Raw genomic sequence first — 23,570 nt, 5'->3', positions numbered from 1 at the left:
CGCCTTCAACTGTTCGTAAATAAGAAATACGCCACCGAATTCTTCAGTAGACTTTGGTATCGAATACTTCAGTCATCGGTTTTGCTATCCGGCCCGCGGGGCGATTCGGAACTTGGAATGTGGCCCTCGTGGCTTAGTAGATTGGAGACCCCTGTTCTGGACTTTTAATATCAATGAAATTGATGATGAAATACATAATGCTCTAGATAATGAACTTCTATTTAAACAAGTATTTTCTACAAGTTGAAAACGATGTATAATTTTCGTAAAGACGTAAAACAATTTGAAGTACATTCTGAAGAACAGATAAACTATCGTAAGTCTCAATAAATTCTATCACTTTCGCTTTTGAAGCGATGCGCCTACAATTTCAAGGGAAGTATTATATTACGGTCATGATTATTCGCATGTTTAATAAAATTTAGGCGCTTATAGGAATTACTTTAACAACCAGCACTGATAAATTACATATTTCGGTGTACAGCACGTTTCGAGGTGAAGTGAATATTCGTTTCATGAATTCACAGAAAAATGACTCCGAAAAATCCAATTCATATATACATATAAATTCAAAGGTAAGGAAAGAAAGGGATAGGAACAATTTGTTCCTATCCCTTTCTTTCCTTACCTTTGAATTTATATGTATGTTTGCGCTTAAGGCGCCGTGTGAATGAATGAAGTTGTATATATATAAAGGGGAGGTTTTCGGGCATGTTTGAAATGATGGTTCCTTCTTAACAAGTTATCCAATAGGTATCGATTATCTTAATCGAACAATAAGTCGTAATTTCCGCTAATAAAAAGATTTAAAACGACGACAAAAAACTGCGTACCAATGAGTCTTCACTTGTTTTTACCCTTCTTTCATAGGTGGTGAGACGTCAGATGACTTCTAACTACGGATATATTCGGTTTTTCCTTTTTGGGAAGGAGGGGGAACCGTACAGACTGGTTTGAAACCGACGCACAGTGGGCTAAAATCGAAAAAAGCTGGCCAAAAATCAAAATATTGACTTTTTTATATCGAACCAGGAATAGAATATTATCATTTTAGAATGTCCAGGGCATGTAAAACTGAAGTTAGTTATCCGTCAAAATTTTTTGTGTAATTTTTATAGCTCGCCAAAAATCAATAAAAATCGGTGAAATCGTGAGTGCGCGATTTTTACGAAAAAGTTCAACGTTTGTTCCCCATGCAATTAATACAGTTAATAATTCGAAAATTTTGAGGATATTTATGGATAGTACCACTCTTTTAGTTAATTATGAGCGAACTTTTGTTTTAGTCAATTGCTTTTTATTAACTTTATGAATTTTTAAAAATACCACTATTTTTCGTCAATTTTTTACCTAATGCTAGGATAAAAGTAGTTACTGCCGCTTGCCGCCGCTAAGATATTTACACCAGGAGTTAGACTGAAGTCTATATTATTAGACGGAAAAGAAAAATATTGCTCTAACTTGCTCCCCTCCGATTTTTTCGTGATAAAACAAAATTATGTAGGGCGGTTGTCGCACCCCATGGCCCGCAATACACGGCGTAGGCACTCGAGAACATAGGATGACATGCGTAGTAGTCCGTTTGAGAGACTGGATTTTCCCTTAATTGTGAGTGCATTGTACTCAACTAATTGTTATTTGCGGTGTATTTATGATTTTTGCCTTCTTCTGACCATTATACCCCTGGGTCTTTCCGCGGGAGCCACGTGCGGATGGCAATAAACCTAACGGTTCGCGCGCTCCCCAAGCCTTTTGTCCTCGGCGGCTACCCCTATGCAGCCAGATTTGTTCTTTTACTATGAACACGTGCAAGTGTTTCCATTCTACAAATTGGGTTTTCCCAAAATATGCCGTCTATGCGATTGGCACGCTTATTTCCAGCCGGGTGCTCAGCTTCAGTCTCCCGTCAGTATTCCTTGTTGAAGTGTGTGCCGAAGGACGTTCTGTTTAGTTGCCAAGTTATGGATACAGCATTAGTGACACGCCAAGATTTGCATAGTGTGATCTTGGAAAATAGAACGAGTACCATTAAGCAGAAGAAATCGTTTGTACTGGAGTTTTTACACAAAAAATATTTTTTGGGAGGAGATGAGAAATTAAAAACTTTACTTGCGGCCTTCAAGTGTTTTTTCATCAGTACTTTCGAAAGTGGGATGCGTGCACCAGAGTGAATAGTAGATTTCTTAAGTTGAATCATACTTGGTTACAACAGCCAATAACACTTCCTGACGCTGTGTTAAATTATCTCCCGTGTTCGTCTCCTCCAGGTGAGTGCTAATGTTTACGGATAAGTGATTATATTTACTGCACGCATATACAACTGCACCAGTATTTCATTCCTTGTTGTATTAGTCTGTGAATTGTGATTATTTCGTAATTTATTTATACATTGTTTTAGGCTCCACTGAAAGCACTCCTCGTGGAAGACCGTCACTGCATTTCGACAGTGCAAGTGAGAGGTCTAAACGTAGAAAAGTGATAAAACTGTGAAGTTCTACTTCACTGGAGGAATTAAGTGTAGCAACTTCCATGGAATTACGCGCCACAGGAGACAATGCAGCAGCTAAGATTGTAAAAGAGGTCACAACTACTACCCCAACAAGAGGGAAGCGAATGCTTTCCAAATGGAGGGCTAAAGATGTACCTCAAAGACAGCTCTCGGAAGAGGAAGCCGTTTCTCAAATTGTGACGGCACAATTGACGAAGAGTCAATACCTCTTCATTCGGGAAACAGCGAAATTTCATGGGCACGATATATACCCAAATTATGAAAGGGTTAAAAAAGCAAAAAAGGTGGTTTATCCGGAAGGGATAACCATAGAAGAGGAAAAATGTGAAGTAGAATTGCAATCTCTACTTAATCATACGGCTTCAAGAATTATTCCTTTCATCGTGCAATCAGGCAAGGAAATCTCCGCTTCGACATGCAAACTTATATGTAAATGGGGTTTCGATGGTAGCTCTGGTCACTCTCGCTACAAGCAAACATGGCAGACATCAAATGTGAAAGATGACAGCTTGTTTGCCACCTCTCTAGTGCCTCTGCAATTGTTGGACTCAGCATCAGGTAAACAAAAATTGAGCATAAGTTTTTAGTGATATCTAAAGTCATGATCGTATCTAATATTTTCTTCTTTTGTGAAACAGGAGAATACATATGGTCAAACCCTCACCCGTCTTCGGCTAGATTTTGCAGGCCTATACGGATTCAGTGGGTCCAGGAAACGAAAGAGATCTCAAAAGCTGAAGAGAATTATGTACGCGACCAAATAAACAACCTTCAGCTCGCTAGTGTGGGCAATGTTGTGGTCAAATTTGAATTACTACTTACAATGATTGATGGAAAGGTAAGGTTTCTCTATCAAATTCAATTTTCACCCGGGAAATAATGGAGTAGATATTCATAACTTTTTTGCTACAGGTTTGCAGTGCATTGACTGAAACGTCTTGCATGAGGTGCTATCTTTGCGGCGCAAGAATTTCAGACATGAATAATTTAAAAAAAATAAAAACAATGAAGGTGGACGAATCAAAATTTTCTTTTGGTTTGCCAATTCTTCACTGCTATATAAGATTTTTTGAATGTCTTTTGCACATATCTTACCACCTGGACATAAAAATGTGGAAGGTGAGATCAAAACGTATATACATGTGTTGCATTACTTATCAGAGAAAAGTAAATGAAAATCTCCCAGCATAATTATTTTTACTAAAACTTGAATCTTTACTGACAGATTAAGTCAGCAGATGGATCTAAAATAGCAATGGAAAGGAGGAAAAAAATTGTTCAAAACGGATTCCGGTCCAGAATGGGTCTTATTGTTGATTTGCCTAAGCCAGGTTTTGGTACGACCAATGACGGGAATACTGCGAGACGCTACTTCGCAAATCCAGCACTATCGGCTGAAATCTCAGGTAAATTGTTACATTTTCTTCATTGATATGATAAGAGATACACGAAGCATTTTATTCCTAAAATATTCTAATCTAAGCAATTGGATGTTGAAATTGAAAATCGTCAAAAGTTGATATTGATTGTAAATTCCATTAAATATTGTGGAAGTGGAAATAGTATTTTTACTTTAAGGAATTCACTTTGTCAACTTGGTAGGTTTTCTTAATCGTTAATCAGTTAGGATGTTATTATTGCGTGAGTTGGTAAATTATTAGTAATCGACAATCATAATAGAGTGCCATCTACAATTCTCTTCCAGGAATTTCAGAAAACCTAATTACTCGCTTCTCGGTAATTTTGAGAGCTGTCTCGACTGGAATTCGAGTAAATGATAAGACTTTCTCTGCTTATTGCCTTAAAACCGCTAAAATCTATGTAAAACTCTATCCATGGTTTCATATGCCGCCAACTATTCATAAAGTTTTACTGCATGGAGCGGAAATTGTGAAAAATGCCACACTTCCCATTGGACTACTTTCCGAAGAGGCGTTGGAAGCCCGACATAAAGATATAAGAAGATATCGCGAAAAATATACCAGGAATGTTTCTAGAATTGCCACAAATTATGGACTTTTCCATAGGCTTCTGCTTACGTCAGATCCTTTTATTTCTTGTTCTGCGGGAGTTCCCCGTAAAGTAAAAAAACTTCCAGAGGGGGTGAAAAATCTTCTGGTTAAAAGCGAAAATATTTTAGAATATGAAGAGTCTTCATCCTCTGACTCAGACTAGAATTTAATATGGTGTACCTTTGTTTTGAGAAATTTGCAATAAATATATTTGTCAATGGTATTCATTTTTATTATTACGCTTCAATGACCAAAATTTCAGGTGTAATAGACTCAAAAGCAATTTTAAATCATCACTTACCTTAGTAGTAGCTATTTGATAGCTTAAATATAGTTAAAAATGGAAGAAAATCTGTTTTTCTCTTGATATTCCCGTATCAAAATTTTGCTTGCCCCTGGGAACTATGGTTCCCGCAAAACGTCTAGCTATTTTTAAATTTTATTGCCCTCCTAAACAATGTTCTGGACTAAATCATCCTAAATAAGTTTCATTGTGTCCATAAAATACCCATTTCACAAAAAGTTTCATTTATTTTGCAACACTTTAGACTACAATGATCTTTGGCCAGCTTTTTTCGATTTCAGCCCACTGTGCGACGACCTTACAGAATCGTTGAAAGTGCCGTCGTCGGTAAGGAAACCGTTGTCGGTATGGAACGATGTCCAGTCGGTGGGCTTGAAAGGTAAACCGATCGGTGCGGTACCGATGAAATACAGAATACGGCCCCAGGGCAGAAGAAAAATCGCCTGAATGTAGTGAAAAATTGCGAGAAGTAACAAGAAGTATTTGCTGGGAAAATGCTAGGTGCATTAAAATCCTAAGGCCTCCGATTTTTTTCTCCGGACTGGAAAAATAAAGAAACATGTGTATTGTTTTAAAATAGGGTGGTTTCCTATTATTTTTTATTGCCTAAATCGAAAGATTATTACTCCTGGAGTACGTATTTCACGCTTTTAGATTTTTAAATGACGATATCTATTTTTCGCTATTAAATGAAAAGTGAAAAATTTCAAGCGCGCGAAAACGCGACGCGTAAGTAGGAATGATGGGAAAAAGTCCGTGCGACGCATTTCTGGTTCCCCCTCCCGCCTTGTGAGGTGACCTTGATCGAGGCTCTGAGCGCTGATAGGACGCAGGATGCTAGCGGGTAGCCGAGTACCTTGCTGGCTGGTAGCGCTTGGCTTAAAAAAGGTTTATTTATACCTTATCAAACGAAGAAAACTTTCCGACCTTAGCCAGTTTTAATAGGCGATTATTAAGACATGTTTCCCTGAGCTCTGTGCCTCATGCATGCATTGGTAACCTCACACGATGTTTAACTCCTATCCTCTGGTGTAGAAACTAGGTCCCTGTGACGGCACGTGGAGTGGAATCGCATGGGCGCCAATCTGGCCTTTTTCAAATGAGGATAAAATTTGACCCTTGCCATTCGTCTAAACCGATATTTCAAAAACCAAATAATTTGTGTATTATGAATACACTAATGGTGGGTAACGAATCGCAATCAATGCCTTTCGTTTTCTTTGATGAAGGAAACTACCCTATGAGCGCGCACTCTTTGTCAATACGTGACAGAGATATTTCAACTGTAGGACAGATAAAACTCTTTCTGCAGCGTCCAGAATGGGAACCGTTTTAGATACTTGAATTTACGACGTTTTCCTTACACGAACATCGTGCAATCATTCTTTTTCTGCATTTCCGTGGTGTGACCACGATTGAATTTCATCGACAGCTGAAGGAAGCATGTGATGACGCGTCATAAAAAAAGTTTTTTTGTTCAAAAACCTCTGACACAAATGATTTACTCTGCTTCATGAATCTCCCTCTATTTGCCATGACCATTATATGTAAATCTTGGTGATTCATTTTCATTGTATTCATAACTGGGCAACTACACCGCCCTTCGGCACAAACTTCGACGAGGAATACTTAAGGGAGACTGATGTTGAGCTTGCGGCGAGCCAATAGAAATGGCGGCGGCGAGAAATGAGCGAGCCAATAACTTAAACGGCATATCATAGGAAAACCCAACTTGAAGAATGGAAAAATTTGCACATGCTCAAAGTAAAAGAACAAAATCTGGTTACCGTAAGGGCATGGGTTAAGGCATAGCCACCGAGGACATAGGGCCTGGGGAGCGCGCGAACCGTAAGTGTATTGTCTTCCGAACGTGACTTCCGCGAAAGGACTCGAGGGTAAAATCGTCAGAAGAGGGTATATGTCATAAAGGCACCGCAAATATTGATGCAATGCACTCAATAGTTTGGGAAAATCCAATCTCTCAGACGGACTTCTACGGATATCATTCAAAGTTCCCGAGTGCCTGCCTTGAGTATTCTGGGTCAAGAGGCGCGAGAACCGCCCGGCATCAATTTGCTTCACCACGACAATATCGGAAAGTTGCAAGTTTGCGCAGGATTTTATTGTTCCGTTACATATAATAATCATCACTCTAACTGTTGATGAAAATATTTACGCGGATATAAGCTGAACTAAGTAACTTTATCTCTGATTTATTTAAAATATAAGCGAAAAACAGTTAATGTTTATAAATGTGTGACGGTCAATCGGAAAGTCATATTTTCCAAGACCTTAATAGTAACTAAAACATATATTTTATCGTTATAGATGCGCCAATAGAACAATCTCTATGTTTTGGACCCACACCAGGGCAACAAACATTATTTGGGTATTGAGGTATTTTGCAAAAAATGTATATTAGGACATTCGCGATTTTTTGTCCCTTTTTGTTGGTTAATGTGCATATACAGAAGATAAATAAATGAAAATAAGTAAACGTGTTTAGGTATCTAGACATTCTAGAATAATACTATGCAATTTTGGGACCAATACAGATTGGTAAAAAATTGGGTTTTGGTCAGCTTTTTTCGATTACCGCCCGCTGTGTGACGTCGCGTCGTTATGGATGTGTCCGTTCGTTGGTGCGACAGTTCAATGAAGGCAGAACATCGATTGACCACAAACCAAAAAGTCTAGGCTATTTTCCAGTGGTCAAAGCAGACTCCAAAGAAACCTTCGCCGCGGTCATGGGATCATTGCGCCGCCATTCTGGAAAATTTATCAGTCTGCGGGGAGATTACGTGGATATTTAACATCAGATTCATACTTATCGGATGAGTAGCTAGTTGGAAAAAAATGCCTAAGACCATAGAACTTGAATGACCCACGTAATAATCACAAAGGTCTCCCTCGTTGGTTAGTGCATTCAGAACTAGTAAAATTTTCTAGTCGTGCATTGAATTACATTAGTATCAAAAATCACGCACTCAAAGAAGAATGGTCTACCCAATCGGGAGTCGAATCCATCATTTAAGGGAAGTTAATGGGCATTAATTGCTCAGTATAAAATTTAGAGCTCACTGGATATTCATGGATAACAAAAAAATCGTAGTAATCAAATGTGGTATATGGGTTGCATAAAAGGAGATTTTCAGAGGGGAGTTTTATTCGTGAATATTATTTCATTCAAACAAAATAAAATCATGAGGAAAACTATTAATCTACCGATGTGCCCCAAAAAGATTTGAAATATCTCTGCCTCAAGCTAAAGATCATTTTTTCTCATACAATTCACTAGTAAAAATACTCTCATTTTGGGAATTTTTCCCAAGTATAAGGGAAAAAGGCAGCTTATCCTCACTTGGAATTTCTCCTTTGACTCCTTAGTCTTAGGTTTCTCGTAAGTTTCTACTTTTAACTTTCACCAAATGAGTACCGGGGGTGCGGAAAGGCATAAATAATGACAAGTACAATAACACTGAACGTACTTATTCTACTACGAGTATTTAGTGAATTGTTTTTAGTTAGGTCTTCTTCTGCTTTACGTACCTGCTCTTTAAGGTAACAATGACTAAGTTTTTCAAGGGGTCAGATTTTTAAAACTAATTAAGAAATTTAAATACGTATGGAGTAAAGGGCTAAGATGGCGATGTTATGTGTGTCAGAAAGGATGTAATTTATAAATGGGGAAAATATTGTAAAATACCCCTACATGGAGATGAGGTGGAAAACAGGGAGGAAGTAGAGAAAAAGAAAACATTTAACAAATACAACCAGAAGTGACAGTATCTTCCTTAGAAGAGGTGGAAGAAGCATTAAAATCCTTACAAAATAACAAAACTGTAGGAGAGGATTGCTTGTCAATAAAGCTTTTGAAGAAAGTGGGACAGGATCTTCTCAAGGATATACGAGGGTCGCTCAATAAGTCTTCAGAAAAAGATATAAAAACAAATCATATTGGATCATTTTTTAAATTTTTTTCATTGTAGTCTCCTTTCAGCTCTAAAAGATTGTTAGCACTTCTCCAAGTATTGTTAGCCGTCCAAAAAGAAGAATCTCGGGATATCCTCAAAATAAGCTTTAGTTTGGGTGATAACCTCCTCCTTAGACGAAAACCTTTGTTCATCAAGCCATTTCTTAAAGTTTTGCTATAAGAAAGTCTCTGGAAGTCAAATATGATGAATATGGTGAAGTTTTCTATATTTGAAACTTTAATTCCATTATTTTGCCTATTGCAACTGAACTGGTGAGCAACCGTGCATTCTCTTGTTGAATGAAAAACATTTTTTGTTTCAAATTAGGACGCTTTTCTTGATTTCTATCAACAACCGGTCCAATAACGATGCATAACACTCTCCTGTTATTATTTTACCCTTGTCCAAGTATTTATTTTAATTATTTCGCATACATCCCAATATATAGTTGCCATGACCAGACAGGCACATTTCGGGGGATCGGGTCGGTGTGGTGGCTGGAGTGTTGGCTTCCCACCCCTTGGGCTCGGGTTTAAATCCCGGCGGAGGCAGAGATTTTCAGAGACTGCCCGATCCCTGCTTGAATGTTGTGTGGAGGACATTTCAAGCGCAACACTCCGTCCGTCGGATGGGACGTTAAGTCGTGATCCCCTTGGCGCCTTTCGTTAATAGCAGGCTAATGCCGACGTCGGGTTTCTCTCCAACCTTCCTTACCTACCCTTCCCTTAAGGCGCAAATGACCTAAGCTGTCGGTCGCCTCTTTAAAATACCATACCATACCGGTGCATTTCACCATCATCGACTGCTTTTGAGGCCGTTCATCCTCAAAATTCCATCGCTTTACGTGATATTTTGTCTCCAGAGGGTAAAGACGAAAAACGCAATAGCGATCTTGCCAAGATTTTTTCGCACCTAAATTTTCTTGCATAATTAAATCGATTTCTTATTGCAATATGCATGTGGTTTGACCTTTATTACGCGCTTTCATTCGTCTGCCACTTAAAACCATATCGTGGATTTTGCCAATCATGTCGGGGAAGACACTACCACAGGACGTCCGGTACGATGTTCATTTTTTTGGATGTACGGCCTGGTTAAAATCAATTTTCTGTCCGTAGGAGAGGCATGCATGTGTATCCGAAAGGTATAATAATAGATAATATATTCCAAGAATCAGAGCTTAATAGTATCTAATGGATATATGTTATCGTTAAAGATACACCAATAGAACAATCTTTATATTTTAGGGCAACAAACATTGAGGTATTGTCTATACTAAAGAGATAATATACCTATATATGATACTAGCTTAGACGGTGAGCTTCGTACCGCCGAACAATCAATTAGTAGTTTAGTTACACCATTTATAAATCAATAGTGGCTGAACTGATTTAATTATTTTTGACTTATTTTAATAAAACTGTAAAATCTATAACATTACAAAATAAGTGTTACAATCGCTTTTTAAAAATACATTATCTTCATTCAATTTACATAGGCTGAACGGGGGCACGTAGTCGCGGTTTTTTTCAATGAATTCTCTTATCTTTTAACTCAGGAAATTTTAAACATTGAGGTATTATAAAGCAGTTGATGAGGTAAACATTTTATGCATTAAGTTGAAGGCCCATTCATGTTTTTAACCTTAAAAAATATTTTTTATTCCAAGTCTGTTGCGTAAAACTGTCCCGTTCTTGGGGACTACGCAAATAAATGTATCGGGCAGTAGCAAAACTGTTTAAGAGTAAAATCCTTAGAAAAATCACAATATTCAGGCCCAATCAAAGTATGATTCTACCTACTTTGTTGTATGGATCTGTGATCTGGACACAAAAAACAGAAAAAAAGTTTCGAAAACAAAATTTTACGCTATATACCTGTCCCCGTGTGCGATCAAGACACTTTGAGGGTACGGACCATCAGACAATTGAGAGATTTCTACCATGACCCCGACATCATTTCCCAAATATAACCTTAAGGTTAAGGTGTGCGGGCCGCGTGACCATGAGAGAGCTGGGTTCTACGCTGAGGGTGGTAGCAGAAAAACTCCGAGGACGGCGCGCCGCCGCGGCGGGGAGATCAAGAACTGAAAGATATGCAACAGTTCAACGTAGCTCCGAAGTTGATGCAAGACCGAAACGGTAGGCGATCTGCTGTTGATGAGGCCAAAAAACTTTTGGGTCATAGATGCATTTACTGAATTGGTCCTCCATTCTCCAAGTGGCCACATAGATGCATTTACTGAATTGGTCCTCCATTTCATCAGCTTACTTTCAAATCATCGAGGCTGCCAATCAGGATAAATATTCAAAGAAAATTCGCTTTCTAAGGGGATCATGAGTGTTTCACTTTACAATAGGTTAGTTTCCTATTTTTTTTAATTGCCTAAATCGAAAGATTATTAGTCCTGGAGTACGCATTTCACGCCTTTAGATTTTTAAATGACGATATTTATTTTTCGCGATTAAATGAAAAGTTGAAAATTTCCAAGCGCGCGAAAAGCGACGGCTAAGTTGAATGCTGGGAAAAACCCGTGCGACATGATTCTGGTTCCCGCTGTCACCTTATGAGGTGACCTTAGGGCGAGAATTTGTGCGCCGCTGCGCTGCTAGCGGGTAGCAGTGTACCTTGCTAGCAGGTAGCGGTTGGCTTGAATAAGGATAATCAATACCTTATCAAATGAAGGAAACTTTTCGACCATAGGCAGTTTTAATAGGTGATTATTAAGAGATGTTTCCCTGAGCTCTGTGCTACATGCAACACGATGTAAAACTCCAATCTACTCGTATAGAAACTAGGTCCCTGTGACGAAATGTGGAGTGGTATCGCATAGGCGCCAATCTGGCCTTTTTCAAATGCGGTTAAAATTGACCGTTGCCATTCGTCTAAAATAGAATTTCTGAAACCAAATAGTTTGTATATTATGAATGCACTAATGGTTGGTAACGAATCGCAACCAATGCTTTTCGTTTTCTTTGATGAAGGAAACTACCCTATTGCCATTTAACTCTTACAAGGGCAGTGGCACTTGCAACTTTCTTTTCAAACAGAAGCCTACTTTCAATTTCTGTATCGCAAAACGAAGCGTTTTCGCAAGAATACCCTGCTAGCTGGTAGCGCTTGGCTTAAATAAGGATTATTATTCCCCTATCAAACGAAGGAAACTTTCCGAACTTAGGTATTTTTAATGTGTGATTATTAATAGATGTTTCCCTGAGCTCTGTGCCTCATGCATGCATTAGTAATCTCAGACAGTAAAACTTCTATCTACTCGTATAGAAAATAGATCCCTGTGACGTCACGAGGACTGGAATCGCATGGGCGCCAATCTGATCTTTTTCAAATGAGGTTAAAATTGACGTTGCCTTTTGTCTAAATAGTTTGTATATTATGAATACACTAATGATGGGTAAGGAATCGCAATCATTGCATTTCGTTTCCTTTGATGAAGGAAACTACCCTATTCTCCAGGCCTCCAAAGGCAGGCGAAGAGCCAGGATTATTCCATTCGGAAAAACTCGCATCCGAAATCAAGAATTAAAAAAATTACTTGGAGTAGAACTTGATCACTTGTCCAAAATTTACGCGGTAACATAGCCCAAAAGTCAGGTTTATTTAACATTACGAGTACCCGCGAAAGTTTTAGCGAAGAAACTCAGCTGAAGAGGCCGAGGGTATTTCACTTCCCTTGGGTATGCCAACTGTACAACGGGTTAAATAAAAATGTTTAAAGCAAGAAATACGTCAAAGCAAAGTAGATAATACTCTTTAATGAGTAAAATAGTGGAACAATTTTAAAATGATAACTTGTAATTTTTTCTACTTCTGTATCTAAATTAAACTGAAGAGTTATCCTTTAACGTTTTAAACTGGCTCATGATTCTTTCTGATGGAATACACAGATAGGGCCAATGATTCTATTCAATAGTATTTTCCTGCCGATGTCTATTACATTTTTCGGTCATTTTAATGAAAATTGGAGCTGCTTCAGTTTGCAATCGATTCAGTTTTTTTGTACTGAGACAGTCATTTCACTAATAACGGTTCATTCAACAACCCATAAGAGGAGTTAAAATCTCTATTTATAAAAAGTCCTGACGGTAGTGTCAAAAACTTCGAAGCCTATCCGGGAATCAGTGATCATTCAGCTTCGTTCGTTTTTTCTCAACTGGAGAACTTCCGGGCGGCGCAATAGAAAACAGAAGAAATACATCAATAAAAGCTTGGGCGCAGTATTGAGTTTCAAACACTTTTCAGTTGTTAGAGTAGTAAACTATCTATTTTTGGCATTATAAAACAATTACGTATCGAGGAAAGGACATAGTTCACGAAAATGGATTTCTTGATTGAAAAAATTAATTATTTATCTTTTTATATAAATTACAACCAAATAGTTCAAATAAATTTTTATTAGAATTGGTTGGGAAACAAATTGGTTCGATAAAATTTGTGTTTCCAAATGGTAAGAGCTGTGCGTCATATCGTTCATTGAGATGGAATATAAAAACAAGCGAAGAAATTCACATTTTTATGTTATTTTTCGGTGCAAAAATATTTTCAGTACTAACAGCCGCAATCATAAAAAAGTTCCCATTATTTTATATGCTTGGACATAATTTTGTTCGAAATATGGAGCACGGGTTAATCAAGACTTTAACTATTTTTATCGGCATATTTGACTGTTTCTGTGAAAATACTGAGGATTTTCCGAGTGTAGCGCTTTACGGTTCAGGGGCCGTATTCTGTATTTCGTCGGTACCGCACCGGTCGGTTTCCCTTCCCAGCCCACCGACAGCACATCATTCCGTACCGACGACGGTTTCCATACCGACGACGCGTCGCTGAATTAGCCGTCGCAACGGCTAATTCAGCGATTCAGTATGGTCGTCGGTATCAAACTAGTCGGTACGGTTCCCCCTCCTCAAATAGGGAAAATCCGAATATATCCGAAGTTAGAAGTCATCTAACGTGTCTCCACCAATGAAAGAAGGGTAAAAACAAGTGAAGACTCATTCGCACAGTTTGCTGTCGTCATTCTCAATCTTTTTATTTGCGGAAATTATGACTTTATTGCTAGATTAAGATAATCGATATTGGATAAGTTGTTAACAATGCTTATATAATGTGTGGTAGTAATGCTGTACCTACAGAATCGAAGGAAACAATATTACAACATCACAATATAGTTTGTTTGTGTTGGAGATTGTTGTTGCTGGAATGAATTATTGAAACACTCCTTGAGATCGTAGTTTCTTTTAAATATTGGTTCCGTATATTGCTATTTATTCATGATTTGTTAAAATAGTCGTCATTAAGTAAGTTCCGTCTAAATGTTATCAACGGAAGGTTATGCCATTGGCACCGTAGCAGACGAAAATAACATACCATGGAACGTGAACGTAGGATTCAAAAGGAAATGTAAATGTCATATTAGAGGAACAAGTTAAGAAATTGTTAAAAAAATATGGAGCTGGGTGTAATTTAAAGAAGTGTAATGACGAGGAAGTAAAGAAATTGTGATTGGGTTAAATACATATGTTTAAGTTGCGCATTCCAAGTGAGAGAAAATGATAATATTGCGGCAAACCTCATACTTATTAACAAATATCTTCTTTTATCGTCAAGGGAATCAATGGCTGACGATAAAATGAAATTTAGTTGCCTGTTACAAATGAGAGACACTGATACCGTTGTGGCAAACTTCATACTTAAATAAAAAGATCTTATTTCTATGCCGAGAGAAACGCCAAATGATGATTGAGTGAAATAATAGTTGCCTATTCAGAGTGAGATAAAGTGATAACATTGCGGCAAAACTCATATTTAGTCAAAATATATATATTTTATGTCAAAGGAGCAAATAAATGATGATAGAGAGAAATAAAGCCTATTACAAGCGAGTGAAAGAGGTAAAATAAATGAGAGAAAGTCATTATATGTTAGCAAACCTCATGTTTATTACCCAATGTATTTCTGTCAAGGTGATCAATATAGATGATGACACAGTGAATTATAGAGGCGTATTCGAAGGGGCAGAAAAAGATAACATTGCAGCAAACCTCATTATTTACTCGGTGATGAGGTAAACACAAAATAAAACGTACAATGCGCACCGGGGAGTTCATGAAACCCACTAGTCGGTGGCCGAACCGACACATTTTTGCTGTCGGTACGGCTACCGACGATCTCCCGTCCTCACGTCGGGGCCGCACCGATCGGGTTCGTACAGAATCGCACGACTTCTTACCGGGAGTCGGTGTGACGTCGCACCCGACGAATCGGTGCCGCACCGGTCGGTTTGGAGTTACAGAATACGGCCCCAGAAACGTAGACACTTAGGAAGGAGGACGAGAAAAGACTGGAGGCATTGAAATGGTTCCAAGATGGTTATTTTTTCTCGCAGACTGAAGGGTTTGTGATGGCAACTCAAGGCAGTGTCATCGGAACTCATAATTATGAAAAAAAAACATATTGAAGATAGAAATAACAGATAAATTTAGAAAATGTGGGAAAGCCGGTGAGTCGATTGAAAAAACAACTTCAGGCTACTCAGTTCTTGCATGAAACAACCATCTCAATAGGCACTGAGTGGGTGTGGCAAAGAATTGAGAATGTAAAGTAGACGGAGAGGAGGAGGAACGATGAATTGCTGGACATGCTGGGTGAGGAGAGGCAGCTTTTAGATTAGATACGGAGGAGGCAGAAGGTATGGATGGAGCGAGTACTTGGCGGGAAGGGGATGTTGAAAACAGTATCAGAGGGTAGAATGTTAGGTAAACGAGGGAGAGGAAGGAAATGAATAGGATTTTTGGATAAAATGAAAGGGATTAGGCCTTTTTGTGATTTGAAGAGGGAAGTGGTTGATGGGGTGGGAGGATCCCATAATTCTTCTCAAGTAATCCATAGAAATTTACGTTAATCGTTTGAATACTTTAATAATAATGCAACATACAAGGAATCGGGCAGACTAATTGCTTCCTCCCCTCCCCACTCCCTCAACTAAGTCTTCTCCTGTCACAGAATCCTCTCCCCCCACGCAACCCACCCTCTTCTCAAATTCCCCGCCCAGCTAATTGGAAGGGCCTTGAGCCACGGGCAAAACAGCTTCGGATACACACGCACGTCTCTCCTACGGTAGGAAAAAAACACACTCGTGTTTTTTCTACCGAAAACCCGCACCCGGCATCACCCGGCCTCCACCATCCTTCCATAACAATAACCATTCCGTAACGAGCGCTGGAAACATAGAAAAATCAAAAATCGATTTTTGATCGATTGAAAAATCGAGGAAATCATGATCGAGCTACTATCTTCGGGTTTCTATCCAAACTTGATTTTTTAACTTCGACCTTGACCATTTACTTCGATCTCAGCAGCGTCACTACCGGCCTATGATAACATCCATTCATCCATCCCGAGGGAAAGACTTTTTTCTACCGTTCCGTGTGACCAGGCCTTAATTTCATTCAGACAATCATACAATTTGAACTCAGAGTCACCTGGTGGCAGACTACGAAAATGACACATTCATTTCATCTGGCTTGTATAGGCGACTTCTTTGTTTACATACGGCCCCGATAGTTATTTGGATTTGATATGATCTTGCTTGACTTGGATATCTCACTGATTGGATATGGGCAGCGAAAGAATGGAACACAAGAAAAGGGGATGGGTAAAAGGAAGGATCAGATGGAAAGGCCATTAATGTATGAACCGCGAGAATTGTCCAAGAATGAGATCCAAATGATCGTTAAAAGGTCATAAAAAAGCATGTGATAGGCAAAGAAATAAGTTTCAAGTACTATTTACACTGTATTTACTCGAGTTCCTGTTTTTGAATCAAGACCGACTGCAAAACGAGTCGAAATTTTAGGTGTTGCGTTGACATGCAGCGAACGCTATGGGCATCGCAGTAATAAATATTGAATTTACCATGCGAAAAGCCTCATATTTCTAGTATATTCCTGTAGCGTGCGCCGATTCACAGGAGAAGGATGGAGGGAAATCACGACACACTCGCTTTCAAGACTAAAATTCAACTGCCTTTATTATGTCCTGTTTTTTATATCACAAGGCTTAAGGGCACGAGAAAATTTTAAAATGTGCTTTTGTTGTGGAACACTACTATCCAACAAAATTTGAACGATATCGGCGAAAGACACTTCGTGAATATTCCTTGTTAGGGGCTCCTTTCGACGAGAGGCCGGCCGCCCCATACATTCCTTATTTTTCTCCGTGGTTTAATCGTAATCAGTATTTATTCTCGTAAACAGCCACTTTCCTTATAATTTGATCCTACAATGGGTAGAATGATAGGTACATTTATAGAGTTGTTTACAAAGTGAAATAAGTAACTTGATAAAATCCTGCGGTAACCATGATTTAAGAGTGTACTTACGTTGAGGATATCCCGTTGACAATATAGATAATGTATTTGACTCCGTTCTGTGAATCATTAACCGCTTATTCCTCTTATTTTTGTCCTTTCGAACACAAGCAAAAAACTTCTCCGGCGAGTAAATAGAGGTACTAGACGACGCGACGGGGCACTTTATATGGTTTTATGAGATACACGATTTATATGGTTTTCACACGTTTTTCTATTGAAGGTCCATGCTGCAATACACTTACTGCATTAAGCATATGATGTAGATGTGTAACGTAGATCATAATCTGCAATCAACTTATTTGGATTTAATCTTTCCAAAGCTCCCCAAACAATCGCCTTTATTTATTTCAACAACGCCTTGGCAACCCAAAATATTCGCAATCCGAAGTTTGACGTTAAAACAGCAATTATGTTCGCCAAATATGCGTTTGAGGCCCCACATAGACAGTTTTACTATTCACTTCGTAGGCCTGTCATCAGTGGATACCGTGCCGTGATGTAACGTGCGCACTAGGGTTAAGACTTTTTGTACAAAATTTAATTTCCTGTGCCACAGAAGGATGAACTTTTGCCCAAAAATAATGTTAGAAGTCTTAGTTTCGTTCTATTTATAAAAAAAGTCACCCACAACAAGAAATTGCTAATTAGAATTTCAGTCATATACAAGGTACATCCCTGTTCTTTCTTGAGCCTTGTCAAACATTCCTGAAAGATCTCAACCTGTATGATGGGACTCTATTGAGTAGTCAGGATGTTTGTAAGACTCTCTGAAATCTTATATGACAGTATTGAACTTTATATTACTTAATAGAAATGACCAGAAAGTTCTAAAAAATTCTCCATTTTTTTCTCCATGTAACTCTATAAGTTGGTGCTCTTCTCATTAACTCTCATTAACTTTTATTCCTTATTTCTAATTAATTTGTTCCAAGTCTCATACTGCAATTTGAAATTATAATGTCTCATAAGAGAAATGCAACTAATTTTGAAAGGAACGAGAAGATCTGGGGCAAGAGTCTTACTCAATTTCAAGATTCACATAAGAAAAGGAGAACTGTTCCACTAAAAGAACAATCACTGGAAAAGAACAGCGGGGTAACACTGAAAATCTAAGTTGTTGGCCGCTTTCTATCCCTTGGACCATGTATCAAAGGAAGGAGTGAAATACATTATGAAAGAAGTTATAAGTTTGTGGAAAAAGAAATTAAATTTCCAAACATCAAATCAAGTAGTAAAATTAAAACAAGAACATGAGGTAAAGCTTATGATGAATTCGTAAAGCGAGAAAAATGCTATTCATTGAGTGAAGTATTTGATATAACAAAAGAAAATGGTGAATAGCTGTGCAATGAGGACAGAAAGTTATATCATCTACAGATTGAGAGCAAAGGAAAGGTAGGGCATACTACGGAAAAGGCAGCAAGTAATGAATCTAGACATCCATCCTAAAGAAGAAAAATGCCTTTGGTATCTATTTTATCAACAGCAATTGCAAAAATTATGTCAACTTGTGTATCAGAGACAGAGAGTGAATATCAAGATTCCGAAGAAAAAGAACCTATGCACATGTAAGGAGTACCTACTGCAAAACCAAAATTGCAACAAAATCAGTAACATCTTTCAATTTATCAACCAGCACAGCATCAGCAGTTTGTAAACAGGCATTCCAAGACGGGATTAATGTGGATATGCCTTCACAATTGGGTATTTACAGACCCACTATTAAAGACGCCGTTACAATAATAGGAGAAATGAAGAAAACGCTACAATTAGAAAAATTTTTAATTTAAAAAAATTAATGGAAATTGGAATGGCAACAAATGGAAAACTTTATGGAAAAGTGTAAACATGATTGTTGCGGACACTACAAATGTGAATACTGGAAGAAAGAATGGAGTTGTTATTCAGTGTTTGCTGAAAAGAAACTAGAAAAGCCACAATTCATTGCTTGTCAGCACCATGTTCTTGATCGATTTCTTCGCTTAATAATGGATAATGAACTTGGAGAAAATGAGACGTATCCCAACTTTGATAATATCCATTTATTCAGGTACTTGTATATAATTATGAATGAATGAATTTCAAGAATGGCAAAGAAGAGATTACTGAATCAGCAGGATGAGGTGATTAAATGAAATTTCTATTTCATTTAACTCGGGTTTTCCGTTTCCGATGATTTCCTAGAGTAAAGTTTCAGAAAATACCCAATTTAAGTAATGCCAGGTGGAATTCCCGAGTAATAATAGCTCTTCTGTCATTTATAATTTTAGCAGAAAAAAGAACTTCGCTACTCAGAACTTGTAGATAAATCTCTAACAGTTGGGCAGATCCACTGGGGTAGCCATAAATTACGTGCGCGAGGGGAGGGGTCCGAAACCAGGGGGAGGAAGTTTTGAAAAACAGGGTAGCAAGTAGAAGTTTTAAAACTAATTTTAACACTTTTAATATAGAAAAAAACTTCATTTGTCGAAGAAATATTTTGTAAATTCAGGATATAATCAATATTTTGTTTTCTTTTATGAGGGGAAGTAATTGTGTTTTATATTTCGGTGATGGGGGTTGGTCCAGACCCCCAAGGCCTCCCCCCTCGCCACGCCACTGGACAGATGTGTGTTACTACATAAGTGTTATAAAATTGCATCATTATAATTTGATTTGTAATTTAAATAAAAAAACTGCCACAAAATGATTTTTTCACCTTATACGTTACTATGGTAAAAATAGTTTTTTTGGGTTGGCGGTGACCTTTTTTAAAAACTGAATAAAAATAATGTCTTTTTCTTTACTTTTGAACAAATATTCATCAATTGACAGTACAGGAACATGGGGTTACAAAAAAGTCATAACCCTAGTGCGCACGCTCCGTCACGTGTTTTCAAACAGTCGATGAAGATTATTTTTAATGGCTCATATCTCAGCTATAAAACATTATTCATCCGCGAAATTTTCGGGAAGTATATTTGAGGTAAGTATCTTATTGTTCTAGTACTTTTAAAAAAGTTTGCATGTTCCCATTGGTTTATATTTGAAGTTGAAATAATTTGTTGCGCATTTAAAATGTACGAAAAAATGTACGACAAAATGTACCGTGTAACCACCTAATCGTGGATCTTGTCCATGAGAATGTACAAGAATTGGTTCAGAAAACCATTCAGAAAAATGTACAGAATCTTGTACATTCTAATGTACCGTGTAACTACCTAATCGTGGATCTTGTCCATGAGAATGTACAAGAATCTGTTCAGAAAACCATTCAAAAAAATGTACAGAATCTTGTACATTCTAATGTACCTTGTAACCAGGCCTTAAGGCTAGTTGAATTGGAAAGGCACGCCTTCGTTCATCAAGAAAGCATCTAAATTAGTTGATCTCTCTAAAATAATTAGTGAAGCGGAAGGGTTCCAAGTGGTGATCAAAAAACTTTAATGTGCGTGCATTGGTAATTTTTTACTACAAATAATAAATAAAGCATGCATTATAAGTAAATATTTTGGGCTTTTTCTACATCTCAAATGTGTTTTGAGTTGATGGTTTGAGGCATGACTTGGTGAAATTGCTTCATTTTAAGTAAAAAACTGTAAATTTCACATGTGATGGTAAACACTGAGCATTGAAATAGATGTTTAAACCTGCGACTCCATACTAGATGGATAATTTTCTGTATAGGCTTGCCCTTTTTGCGGCAATAGCGCACATAATAAGATTTTGAGGCGTGACTTGGTGAAATTGCTTCATTGTAAATAATAAGCTTTGTAAATTTCACATGTGATCACATGTGAAATGTACAAAGATTTTATTTAAAATTAGTTTAGTGTTTTTTTTCGAATGCATCTATCATTTTTTCGAATGTATTTCAAGACGTTATTTGTAAAAAAATGTATTTAATGTGGAAAAATATCGTCAATTTCTTTCGATTTATCGATATTTCGGTTAAAATTTCGATTTTTGTCGAAAAGTCGAGCTTTTCATTTCGATTAAACATCGATTGCTCGAAAATCCGATTTTGACAGATGTTTTTCCATCAGTAACCATAACTTCCACAATCAAAATAGAAATGGTATTTAATTTCAAACTCACTCACCGTAAAATAATCGTGATCACAATCACTGATAATTATTATAATCACTATTATTATTTACTATAAAATAAATATCCACCTCTAAAATCAGAGAATGTGTCCCATAAACATGAAGAGGAATATTTCGTGGTAACTCATTGTCATCACTATGGTTCAGTCAGGCAATTAACCCACTGTCAACTCAGCTTAAGAAATGTAACATCGGGTATAGGTTAAATCGCAGAAATGATGCCCGAAACAATCACTTAATCTTAATGGATGATCTGAAACTGTACGCCGAATCCAAAGAAAAACTTCAGGTACTCACCAAAACTGCAAAAACGTTTAGTAAGGATACAGGAATGGAATTTGAACTGGACAAAAGTGTCCCAATCTACACTTAAATGAGAGACAACCTCAAACACCAATGAAATGTATAGACGATATGGAGATACTTCCTGTGGACGTTACATATTAGGGATATCCGAGTAGTGATTTTTCATCTCGAGTCGAGTATCGAGTTGAGTTCAAAACTACTCGCGAGTATCTAGTCGAGTCGAGTTTGGACATTCCTGGATCTGGCAATATGATAATGTATGCACCAACTATTTCCCATTTCAAATCCCCTTGAGGATTTTCTATCCTGAATGCATAGATTGATTTACATAGGAAAAGATCAAGAGGACTGTGGATGGAAATTGAATCAGAATTAGGAGATGAATGAAAATTAATGTGTCTTACACAGTTCCATTAGTACAATTGAAAAGAACTAATCTCTAGTAATATGTCAATTTAATTTATAAATGTATCCAAAATGCTATAAAGAGCTCTGAATAAAAGCATTTGCACCATTCTAATAATGACTACATATGTAAATGAATAATGTAATATTTGATGCTTTCAAATTCTCATGCAGAAAAGTCAGTTGTTCTACATGATTAGTTAGCTGGTTTTGACGCCTCCATGTTATAGTATTACTGTATGCAGAAAATAGTTTTTTGCTGCTCGTGTGGCTGGAAAATTACTTTCTTGATAAAATTGTTATATTTGAGAACTCTATGAATTTTTATGAAAAGTTATGTGAACGATATTTACGGATCTTGAATCTTCGTGGAATTTAATTGGACCATACGAACGAACTGTTGAACTTTATACGGACCAAAATTTTTTTCCTTAAATTCTCACTTAGGCTAATCAACCTTAGCAACTCCTGTTTTGTTAGTTCAAGAAGGATACAAAACTCAGAAAAGGAATAAACTAAAATTAACATCGGACATAAGTAATATTCGAAAAGGCAAAAAGATGAACTATATGTGACGTCAAACAGAGAAAAACCGGGATTGCCCGCTAAAGCCGAATAGTTACATGTTTATTCCTAGAAATCTAAACAATTTTTACGTACTCTCCCAGTGTTTGAGTTAAGATAGTAGGGTTGGGTATGCAAGTATCGCACATTAAAGTATGAGCGACGTAGAAGTTCACTCCGATTATTCCGAATACACCGCCGGGTAGGAAGACGGTCGGCCGCCGCGGCTGACGGAAAGGTTTATGGCGCCGACGCGACGTCGACTACTGACTGCTACGTATACAGCAATCTGAAAATTAAGGGCCAAGGCAATTGAACGACTTATTGACTTTCATAACGATATTATTACATGGGTTTCATGATGGCGTCTCCTGTCGGCAGATTCCTGAACTCACTGGTCTCGATAGCTCTTTAACCGAAACTATTCGACTCGACTCGACATTCGTAATACTAACCGAAACACTCGAGTCGAGTACCAACTACTCGAGTTTTCGAGCATTCGCACATCACTAGTGCATATAAATACTTTGGCTTTTATCAAAATCATCAGATAGACCTTACTGAATTGAAGAAAGCCCAAGCAGATGCGTATAAAATACGGGTGACGAAGAGCCTGAATACTATGCTATCTGGAAGGAACATGATAACGGCTATAAATACTTGGGCAGTGCCTGTCCTGTCTTGATTCTTTGGAATTTTGAAATGGTCTGATTCGGATCTAAATGAGCTGGACCGACTGACGAGGCGACTTTTAAATAAATTCCGATGTTTACATGATAAGGCTTCGGTCATCAGGTTATATATCCCAAGAAAGAAAGGAGGCAGAGGCCTAATAAATATTCTTCGACATTGCCGATCTCAGGAACAGTCAATAAAAATCTCTTTAAAAGCGCCATAAGATGCATTTATGAAAGAGATAGTAAAGGAGTACGTGAAGTGCATACCACTGAATCTTGGATCGTACCAGAATCAGAAAAAAATATCAGACCTGAGCCAACAGAAGCAGGAATGGAAGTCCA

At 37.7% G+C, this 23,570-nt stretch overlaps 2 protein-coding genes across 2 annotated transcripts in view; both read left to right on the top strand.

Annotated features, from left to right (window-relative positions):
• Positions 1 to 2,387: 2,387 nt before the first annotated feature.
• Positions 2,388 to 3,441, top strand: LOC124167644. Its single transcript, XM_046545624.1, has 3 exons — positions 2,388 to 3,067; positions 3,148 to 3,347; positions 3,430 to 3,441. The coding sequence occupies exons 1-3, from the start codon at positions 2,530 to 2,532 to the stop codon at positions 3,439 to 3,441; spliced, it is 750 nt and encodes a 249-aa protein (XP_046401580.1). The 5' UTR covers positions 2,388 to 2,529.
• A 103-nt stretch (positions 3,442 to 3,544) lies between these two features.
• LOC124167643 overlaps positions 3,545 to 23,570 on the top strand; it is a 30,169-nt gene continuing 10,143 nt past the window's right edge. Inside the window, exons 1-3 of the mRNA XM_046545623.1 lie at positions 3,545 to 3,628; positions 3,735 to 3,915; positions 4,215 to 4,548. Of these exons, the coding sequence (XP_046401579.1) occupies positions 3,620 to 3,628; positions 3,735 to 3,915; positions 4,215 to 4,548 (524 nt within the window). The 5' untranslated portion in view covers positions 3,545 to 3,619. The remainder of the gene's footprint in view (positions 3,629 to 3,734; positions 3,916 to 4,214; positions 4,549 to 23,570) is intronic.

This window comes from Ischnura elegans, chromosome 11 (assembly GCF_921293095.1).
Source record: "Ischnura elegans chromosome 11, ioIscEleg1.1, whole genome shotgun sequence".
Taxonomy (NCBI): Eukaryota; Metazoa; Arthropoda; class Insecta; order Odonata; family Coenagrionidae; genus Ischnura; species Ischnura elegans.
The sequence above is the reverse complement of the archived record's forward strand: the minus strand, read 5'-3'. Positions and strand labels throughout refer to the sequence as shown.

What these genes read in the sequence shown, in the direction of transcription:
- LOC124167644 (XM_046545624.1), top strand. Translation starts at nt 2,530, where the DNA reads ATGGAATTACGCGCCACAGGAGACAATGCAGCAGCTAAGATTGTAAAA. An exon ending in ATTGTTGGACTCAGCATCAG is followed by an intron (nt 3,068 to 3,147) that starts GTAAACAAAAAT and finishes TTTGTGAAACAG; the next exon opens with GAGAATACATATGGTCAAAC.